The sequence below is a fragment of the Macrobrachium rosenbergii genome, chromosome 29, assembly GCF_040412425.1.
Source record: "Macrobrachium rosenbergii isolate ZJJX-2024 chromosome 29, ASM4041242v1, whole genome shotgun sequence".
Taxonomy (NCBI): Eukaryota; Metazoa; Arthropoda; class Malacostraca; order Decapoda; family Palaemonidae; genus Macrobrachium; species Macrobrachium rosenbergii.
Window position 1 is genome coordinate 4564134 of NC_089769.1, and position 10450 is coordinate 4574583.

Consider the following 10450-nt stretch of genomic DNA (forward strand, 5'->3'; position numbering starts at 1 on the left):
AAGTATACTTACTTGTTCTGTCAGCATACCACACCTGAGACCGAGATGAAATCGATATTAAACTCCCCAGGTAGAAACAAGTAGTAGCAGTCATGTTCTTTATAATACCCGGAACAGTTTTAAGAAAACGATTAAACTAAAGTTCACGCTGATGTGGTAATGCTTCTCCGTAACAATTAATTTCACGATGGGGGGAAAAAATTGTCCAAAAAGTAGCGTGTAGCATCTAGATGTACGACTAGCTCAGGAAAAACAAGTGACATTAAGAATGCTTCTTCACCTGTGTTGTATTCCGTGACTTAACCCATTTACTTTTCATATCACAGGAAGACGTATGCAAAATCAACATGGAAGGGTCGTATCAGGTTCAAATGAATGGCAAAATCATCTCAGAATGTTTCACACTTCCTGGGATTTTTCTTGAACCGAGAGCAACCTTAGTGTTGAGGTAACTATGGGCTTTCAGTTCACGTTTGAGAGGGGAAAGGCTATTTAAATTTCCAGTGTCTCAAATAACGATTAGACTGAGACTGACTCTCGAGGGGTTTCAAAATCACTTTGCAACTGGACAAACGGTTTGAAATTAGCCTCAAAGACCAAGCGCTGGGACCTATGAAGTCATTCAACGCTGAAAGGGGAATTGGCAGTAAGAAGGTCTGAAAGGTGTCCCAGGAAGAAAACCTCGCAGTTACACTATGCAACAATTGTTAGAGAGAGAGAGTGGAAAGGTAAAGTAATTGGTGTAGCTGTGGTGAATAATTTCTGTTACATTTTCGATGTCAACTTCCTTTCTTTAATGGGTTTTTTCCTTCTTCACAGAGACACCAGTGTGCATCTGAGTATCAAGCCGGACGAGCGGGTGGAGTCTTGGAATCTGACGGCTTATGAGGTAAGCAGAGAGAGAGAGAGAGAGAGAGAGAGAGAGAGAGAGAGAGAGAGAGAGAGAGAGAGAGAGAGAGAGAAGTAAAATTTTAGTTTTATCTATGAGAGAAAGAGGTAAACTATTAGTTTTCTCTAAGAGAGAGAGAGAGAGAGAGAGAGAGAGAGAGAGAGAGAGAGAGAGAGAAGTAAGGGATATAGAATTTAGGCCAAAAGGCCAAGCACTGGGACCTACGAGGTCATTCAGCGCTGAACGGGAAATTGAGAGCAAAAGGTTTCAAAGGTGTACCAGGAGGAAAACCTCGTATTTGCACTATGACCCAATTGTCAGGAGAGGTGGAAAGTAAGATGGAAGAAAGAGCATATGAACGGAGGTACAGTAAAAGGACTGAAAGGGGGTGCAGCTAGGGGTCGCAGGAACGCTGCAAAGAACCTTTAAGAGAGAGATGACCTTTTAGTTTTATCCATATGAACGCGGGAAACTCGGCTGTGAGCAGCTATTTCAAAAATAGCAGAAATACTTATTTGTGCCACTCTCACAGAAATAATGATTCTACTCGAGTAAATCAGACACGCGTTTTTTTTTTTTTTTACTATTTTACTGTTTCATTATACTTTTTTTTCTTGCAGGCCATCGCAAAACGCAACGAGAAGAATCCGGTGTGCTCTAAGGAAGTATGTTTCTTGGTTCCGTTTGGTAATTTACATTTTTTTTTTTTTTACAAATAAACATTACAAGAAATAACGCTTCAAAATTATTGCCAAAAGTGACTTTTTGTTTTTCCTGTCTATTTCCAGTTATTGAAAGGATTTTATCACATTCAGAAACGCAAAATAAGTGCAGATAACGTGGAATCTAGACTGTGGTAGCCCCACTGGAAAAGAAAGACAAAAATTCACTGTCACTTTCATACTCTGAGGGCTGAATCGAGGATGAACTTTCTGTGCAACAAATCTTCCGTCAAGCTACCCAGGTCATGCATTCATACTGAAGAATTATCAGCACACACACACACACACACACACACATATATATATATATATATATATATATATATATATATATATATATATATATATATATATATATATAAATATATATTATATATACATATATATATAATATATGCATATATATATATTGTATATAAGTAATATATATATATATATATATATATATATATACACATACACACACATACATACATACACACACACATACAGTATGTAATTCTATGTTATAAAAAACATATATAAAGCAGAATTTTACATCATCGCATCCGGTATCAACATTATCATTATTTTCTCCTTCCTTCTTGATTCCTATCATTTTTGCATCGTCACCATCACTGCCATCAACATCATCATGAGAACCACCATTTCCACCATTATTCAGATCACAGCGGATCTTATGACACGAATGTTAATCGTCTCTCGTCTCTGCCCATTTGCATGGCGTCTCAAATGCTTTAATCTGACCTGTTTCTCTTTTTTATTTTGGCTCTTGACTGACCCTTCCGAAAAAGAAAAATCAATCGAATTTTTAAATTAATTTCTAATTCTAATCTGTTGTTTATTGGGTCATATCTCTCCCATTCAGAGAATTCCATCGAACCAATCGGTATCACTTTGAAATGTCTTGTACGTAGACAGACAGGCAGATATCTCTCTCTCTCTCTCTCTAATATATATATATATATATATATATATATATATATATATATATATATATATATATATATATATGAGATAGAGAGAGAGAGAGAGAGAGAGAGAGAGAGAGAGAGAGAGAGAGAGAGAGAGAGAGAGAGAGAGAGAGAGAGAGAGATTTAATATCCGCGTCTTGCCACATTGCTGCCTCTGTTGAGTGGTGAGTGTTAATACCATTCTAATCATTCACTAGTCTCAGTTCAGGCCAAAATGCTTTAAACAATTTTGCGTCTTTCAGAGGGTTCCGGAAATACTTCCACAACTTTTTGAAAAGCCATTTTTAAGAGGAAACTCGTTCAGCGTTCCGTTCAGTTTCAGCCTCGACAAGTGCTACTGTTTCAAGGTAGGTCTATAAGCAGTATTATAGCGTGCTCTATTAATCCTGAGTCTAAGTGGCGAAATGTAGGTTGCGTTTGTTTGGGAGTTTTTCACGCTCGTTCGAAAAGGTTCAGCTTTAGATGATAATCTCTCAAGTTACTAAGTCTAACATCTGTGAAAATACTCTGATCTGCTGAATGGTCTATATGAACTGTTTTAGGTTTGGAGTCATGACGCAATATAGTACTCTCTTCACTAAAACAGGTATTCTTGCCAGTTTCATGACCTTATCTGTTACCACTAGGCCGTGGATCATTCTGAAATGCTTCAGATGTCCTTGTGACGTACTTTTTTCTATGGATCTTGACGGTGCCTAAACTAATTCCCTTGTTTTATTTTTTAATTAACATTTAATTGCACGCGCAGTCTAGTCATCTTGCTTATGACACATTTGACCTCTCTCTGGCATATGGATTTGTAGGGATTTTACAGAGGACTTGAAGGAAATTCGGCATCATAAATAAAGAAACGAAATTCACCCGAAGTCTGCATTTCATTATCAGTTAGAAGAGGAACTGACGGAAATGAAGGGAACAAATAAATAAAACCCAATAAAATTTATCCTCATCAACAGATCAAACCAAATGGGTACGACATAGAACTCGGTTTTCCCACGAGCGTCATTAAATCTATGTGTAGGCCTGTCAGCTCTGAACCGCTACCGCCTGTAGCTGCGCGGTAAGTAGCATCTATATTTACATCCATTCTAGAACCTTTGAAATTGTCCCAATAAACCCTGATTAGGAAGCTTATTAACAGGCACTCTCTAATTAACAATCTCTTATTCAGTTACCCGTAATTGCAAATGTAATTGCAGCCATACTGAAACACTTGGTACATCACTCGTACTATATGGTAAAGACGAAACACTAGGCAACACATTGCTTTTTTTCTCCTCGCGCTTAATTATTATAAGAGAAATCTATTACATTATTGGTAAATTATCATTAGTGTACAATTTCTGTACGTTGTTTTTACCATTCTTAAAGGCCATTTTTTCTTTGGCACGACGATTCGATAACTTTTACCGCAAGTTAATCATTTTTATACATTCGTAAATAAGTTGCACTTAAGTTACGGTTTAAATGATAGAGCATCTTACCAAATGAGCAGTTTGAGGGCATACCGAGTGTAGCCTAGGTCCTAGGCTACCAAACTTCATTTGCTTGCCGTCTCTAATATACGAGGCACATCGTTCGACGAAAAATAAATTAAACCAGGATTTGTAGCGCATATAGGAAATACAACTATTTTACTTTGAATATTATAACAGAAGTTTTTTTTCGTTCAGAAACCGCGTTCAATAAAATAAACGATTAAATAACCGTAACGCTGCCTTTGCATGGCTAAAAATGAAAAATTGGTGGCACAGACTATATCCTACAGGCCTTCCTACAGCAAAAATCCTACAGGTGTATTTATGCATTACAGTTAAATGCTCCAAAGTCGAGACTTGCTTACATAACCAGTAACCTACAAGAGTAGGCCTACATACTACTAAGCACTTTTAATAACGAAACCAAATCTGTTTTATTTTCATATTATATGGTATATATGAGGTGAATGATGGTCTGATTTAAAAATGAAGTTCCACTGTATTTATGGGCCGCAATAATATGCTGAAAATATACGCCATGTTAGCAGGGAAAGGGTACTTACAAGACATTTGTCTACTTAGCACAAAATCATACAGGTAAATAAAACTGTATGCTTCGCTTACCTGTGCCATGCTATTCCCTTCTCTCTTGAAGGATTCCCGTGCCCATTTCCGCTATTGTGAGTTGCACAACGTACCATTTTATGAAGATAATGCACAAACACACAAAACATCCCAGGTGTTTGAAGACGATGCACAAGGCTGCACGAAGCGCCGCCCTGGTGGCGCCACACCAAACTACTACTTAGTACTACCACTGTTTCAACTCATTTGTCCACAAGTAATTGGTATTCATTGACATTTAGTGTGATGTGCTGCCCGCAGACAGAGGATGAGAGAAAAACGATCGAGGAAGGACACGAGAGAGAATAACAAATGAATGCTTATGAAAGAGACGAGTTTTCTCTAAAATGCTCCTCGATATTTTTGGCCGTCTCTGGGATATCTTATACTTCCCTATCTATTGTCAGCTCATAGACAGGTAGATACGTAGATAGACGGAAGATAGATAGATACATAAATACAAAGATAGATAAAAAAAAATGACACATACTGTGGAGTACTGAATAGTGGAGTCTATCATGATTGTCGTTTTCTATGAAAGATAATTTTTCATAAAAGAAAACGAGTACCAGCCCGATTTCTACGCTAACTTATATATTTTGACTCTACTCATTCCCTCGCTCTCTCATACACACATACTCTTGTTCATTACATATAAAAGAACAGTGTCGTGGTCTATGAGGTTGTCAATGAAATATTTAACTTCTAAAGCCTTATCTGGTTATACTCGTCAGTTTGATCCTGTGACCACTTGAATCACTCGACAGAAATGACAGTAGCTCTCTCATTTGCAAACAGTAGGCTATTAAAGTGAGAAACAGTGAAATGAGTTGGCAGTCTGAGAGACAAAAACCAACCGAAAAATGTCATGTCTTCAGCAACATATAAAAAGATGCGTGAAAGTGCATTGTTGTATATTTGAAAACTGTTCTGGTAGGTCTTTGGCTTTACGTTATCGTGACTTTAGTAAATGTATCAGTCCCAATTGTCTGTCATCTGATTTCGATCCAATTACAAATTCACTTCCCGCACAGAGTCTTCATATTTCTGACCTCTTTATAAGTCTTTTCCGCTCTTTTTCTACTAATTCATTCATTCTGTGTTTAACGTTATACTTTCCTTTTACATTATGGATGTATTTTCATAGCAAACCCCTCTTCTTGCTGTGCAAGATCATTCTAGCGCACTCTTCCTGCGAAGTAAGACCTTTCAATACAAACCTTCTTTTTCTAGCAGGTAAGACCTTTCGAAACAGAACCTTCTTCTTCTTCTAGTAGAGCAAAATCTTTCAAAACAAACCCTTGTTGTTGTTGGGTAAGATCATTCTTAGTGAATGCTTCCTGCAGAGTAAGACCTTTCAAAACAGGACCTTCTTGTAGTAGAGTAAGATCTTTCAAAATAAAGCTTCTTCTAGCAGAGTAAGACTTTCAAAACAAACCCTTCTTCTAGTAGACTAAGATCTTTCAAAACAAATCTTCTTCTTCCTGGGTAACATCGTTCTAAGCGAAGTCTTCCTGCAGAGTGATACTTTTCAAAACAGAACCTACTTTTTCTAGCAGTGTAAGACCTTTAAAAACAAACCCTTCTTATTTCTAGGTACGTTATTTCTTAGGAAACATTTTACAGAGTGCGATCCTTCAAAAACAAACCCTCCTCCCCTCTTCCTGCAGAGTAATACACTTCAGAACAGAACCTTCTTGCAGTAGAGTAAGATCTTTCAAAGCAAATTCTTCATCTTGCTGGGTAAGATTTTTCGGAGAGAACTCTTCCTACAGAGTAAGACCTTTCAAAACAGAACCTTGTTCTTCTAAAAAGAGTAAGATCTTTCACAACAAACACTTCTTCTTGCCGGATAAGATTTTTCTCAGCGAACTCTTCCAGCAGACCAAGGTCTTTCAAAACAGAACCTCCTTCTTCAAGTAGAGTAAGATCTTTCAAAACAAACCTTTCATCTTGTTGGGTAAGATTTTTCTTAGCGAACTCTTCTTGCAGAGTAGGACCCTTCACATAACAGAACCTTCTTTTTCTAGCAGAGTAAGACCTTTCAAAACAAGCCCTTCTCGCTGAGTGAGTTTTTTCTCAGCAAACTCTTTTCGTGCAGAGTAAGACCTTTGAAACAAACCCTCTTCTTCTTTCAGAGTAAGATCTTTCATAACAAAATCTTCTTGTTCTTCCTCTCTCAGAGAAAATCATACGTGGATTATCGTAGGTGTAGTCGTGGTAGCCGTATTACTGATGTCCATAATGGCATGTGTGATCGGCATACAACTCGGAAGAAGACGCATGATTTCAGGTGATTATTATTATAGTAAAGGAAGGTGCTTATTATTATTATAGTAAAAGAGAGAAGACAGTAAAAGAATTAGTTAAAATGTTTAATGGTGATGTGTCACCTGAATCTAAGTGAAAAGAAATTAAAAGAAAAATGATAACTGAATTTGCCAGTCACCAAAAGGAGTGTAAATTATTATGTTTCATCTGTACATACTTTTTAATTTTTAATTCGATTTTTCATTTTGCCAAAAATTGTCGAATCTTTGTATTCCTGATCATAGCATGGCAAAAATAATGCAGAATTGAGCATTATTACAGAATGAAACGCTAAAAAAATGACTAAGTATTTATAGGACATCTGTTTCAGATTTGTTCTCTCTCTTTTTGTAGACTCATTTTAATTCTTCCTATAGAATAAATACCCTTAAAAATTATATAAATATATTTCCTTACTTTTTCATATTTACTGATTCCTTTACTTTATCAAGTTGACTTATTCCTTACTTTAACAAGTTCACTGATTCCTTTACTTTATCAAGTTTGTTTATTCCAAATTTTATCAAGTTTACTTGTACCTTGCTTTATCAAGTTTACTTATTCCTTACCTTATCAAGATTACTTGTTCCTTTCTTTATCAAGCTTACTTTCTTAACTTAATATTCTCTTTCTCACAATCTTTCTTCGTCTTATATATTTCCTGAAAAGAGTACATACCAACAAAAAATCAAACAAATAAATAAACATCTCTCCTCATTCAAAAAACAATGTTTCTCTGTCTCTCTCCATCTGCAACACCCTTCATCCATTTTCCTGTACCTCCATTCACATTCCCTTCCTTTCATCTGACTTTCCACCTTTCAACAATTGTTTCGTAGTGCAACTGCGAGGTCCTCCCGGTACACCTTTCAAACCATCCTACACTCAGTTTCCCCTCCCCAGCGCTTGGCACTTTTTGCATTCTACAGCTCCCACCATCTCATTCTGTCCTTCCAGCGTTTCATCGGGAGGGGAAAAACCTCGTAGAAGTTTCTCAGAATGTCCTGGTCATCTATGCTCAACAAGAGAGGTCCCACACCAGGAGAGTTCGCGAACTCGTCAGGTCCTTGCAGAGCAGCGGCAAGTCTAAGGTATCGCTTTATTTTGTCTTTGAATTTCAGGTCGTTTGCTTCTCTGCTGTCTCGTCTCATCGTATATTTTCATTTTTGTTGTTGTTGTTATATGAACGACCTCTTAGGTCCCATTGCTTGGCCCTTGCCCTTAATTTATATTCCATTCTATTTGTATTGTGTTCCGTCAAATCAATTGATTTTCTTGTTTAGGTACTTTGGAAAAATGTTAAATGGGTATAACAATCCGGTTGAATTTCCGTGTTAAGCAGGGTAGATATCAAAGATTTAAGAATGATTATCAGCCTAAAACCTGATTATTCTGAGTGCCTTTGTTACCATTCAAGGAAATCAAAACCCATAAATTTTATTATTATTATTATTATTTTTAAATTACTGCAGAACTCAAAGCCAGTGTTTAAAAAACAATATTATTACACACCCACCTTGGAAATGAAAGTATGAGTAAACCAGAAAGGAATTAGTGTCTTCTTTATCAACAAACCCTGTGGAAATACCGAAGATGTTAAGAAAAAAATGAAGAGACATAGGAATTGCTAAACTGGAGAGAATAGTCCTATATATACATATTTCAAGGAGAGTGTTTCTTTCTGAATACAACCTATTTTAGATAAACTTGAAGCAACTGGAACTCACAGAATCCACCATCTAGATTTTAATATCAATCATAATAATATTCATAACATCTCTGAACCCCTGCAGTAAGCTAAAGTGATCAATTTCCAAACACCTTAACTAGAATCACGATCGACTGATTTCAGATTTACGACGTCCACGCGAATGCGGATCGTGGGAAGCTCGTCGATCCCAACGAATGGCTTCGGCAGAGGATAATGAGAGACAGGATCCTTATTCTTCTGTCTCCTACTCTCAGACAGCACCTGGAGATTGTATTCTCTGTCAAGAGAAACTTGACAGCAAAGGAAAATGGCTGTACGTGATATAAGTGGATCTAGAAGAAGATTACGATGTAGTTTTGCAAAAGATGGGCAAAGTGGATGGCTGTTGGGATGCATGGGACACGAGATAAAAGTTTGTTGAGAGTGAATAAAGTTATTATGATGGATGGATGCACGGCTGATTGGGGATAGTGAGGAGAAACTGCAGTACTAGTAAAAGAATCCGAAGGCGTTTGCAAGAGGAGAAAGCTGAGAATAGAAGTGAGCAAGAGTGAAGTTGTGAGTACACAAAAAAAGGAAGATGATACACTGAAAATTAATATAAATTGAGCATACAGGGATATAATCGATTCGTAAAGGTATCTGGGAACAAACAGAACGAATGGTGGTAGGATGAGAGAAGAGGTGATTCATGGAATGGGTGAAGCAAGAAAGGTAGAAGGGTCTCTGCAAAGGACTGACAACGCCAAGGAAGGAATGTATGAGGGGAACGCTGAGCTAAATCTCCTTTATGGAAGCAAAGTGTGGATGCTGTATGGGAACACGGGAAAATGGGGTTGAATTTATGATCTGTTCGCATGGTATACGTTGTTTAAAAAGAATTAAAGCAAAGGATTATGAAGATACCCAGGTTAAGTCGCAGAAAGGTTGGTATAGGTGAAAGGATGGCCCAGAGTGTATTGAGATGGCCTGGTCATATGGAAAGAATGGGCAGTTATAAGGAGGTGAAATATATATATATATATATAATATATATATATATATATATATATATATATATATATATATATATATATATATATATATATATATATATATATATATATATCACCAAATGTTTGCTAGAGTATTAAGCAAATTTTTTCAGCTTGAAGATGATTTCACATAGAAAATAATTTCTTTGCCTATATATTTACTCTCCTCCTATATATCTCTAAAATCAAGTGTCATTTGGTCCTAAAATTGGATGCTTTTCACTTACAATAATAATAATATACATATATATATAATTATATATATATATATATATATATATATATATATATATATATATATATATATATATATATATATATATACATATACACACACACATATATTATGTAGAGAGAGAGAGAGAGAGAGAGAGAGAGAGAGAGATATTTATAAATTTCTGTAGAGTTCCTTTAATGACACGGTTCAACCAACATGTTTTTCAGACACGGTGGATGCGGCTGGAATGGACCCAACTCTTGTCCATGCCTTGAGAATCCTCATCGGAGAGAATGACTACTCCAAAATATTTGTAGCAAGGTAATTCGCACCTCTGCTTATTAAGATTTCACACGTCTTCGAGATGCACGAAGCGTCTCTTGATAACATTTGCAGCTCAGTAGCTGCGCGCGCGTACACCGCAATTACTTTCTTGAACCGTACACGTTTTTTTTTTTTCTTGCAGCTTTTCTTCTGAGCAATTTGAAGAG

At 36.6% G+C, this 10450-nt stretch overlaps 2 protein-coding genes across 3 annotated transcripts in view; one reads left to right on the forward strand and one right to left on the reverse strand.

Annotated features, from left to right (window-relative positions):
- Positions 1-4814, reverse strand: part of LOC136854513 (uncharacterized) — a 24388-nt gene extending 19574 nt beyond the window's left edge. The window contains exon 1 of the mRNA XM_067130851.1: positions 4688-4814. The gene's annotated coding sequence lies outside the window, so the exon portion shown is untranslated. The remainder of the gene's footprint in view (positions 1-4687) is intronic.
- Positions 1-10450, forward strand: part of LOC136854512 (uncharacterized) — a 24918-nt gene that overhangs the window by 14245 nt on the left and 223 nt on the right. For both annotated transcript variants that reach the window (XM_067130850.1, XM_067130849.1), the window contains exons 5-14: positions 327-448; positions 820-889; positions 1510-1554; positions 2828-2932; positions 3542-3645; positions 6871-6980; positions 7955-8088; positions 8850-9021; positions 10187-10280; positions 10426-10450. The exon at positions 10426-10450 is cut by the window's right edge and continues 223 nt beyond it. In XM_067130850.1, coding sequence (XP_066986951.1) covers positions 327-448; positions 820-889; positions 1510-1554; positions 2828-2932; positions 3542-3645; positions 6871-6980; positions 7955-8088; positions 8850-9021; positions 10187-10280; positions 10426-10450 — 981 coding nt within the window. The remainder of the gene's footprint in view (positions 1-326; positions 449-819; positions 890-1509; positions 1555-2827; positions 2933-3541; positions 3646-6870; positions 6981-7954; positions 8089-8849; positions 9022-10186; positions 10281-10425) is intronic.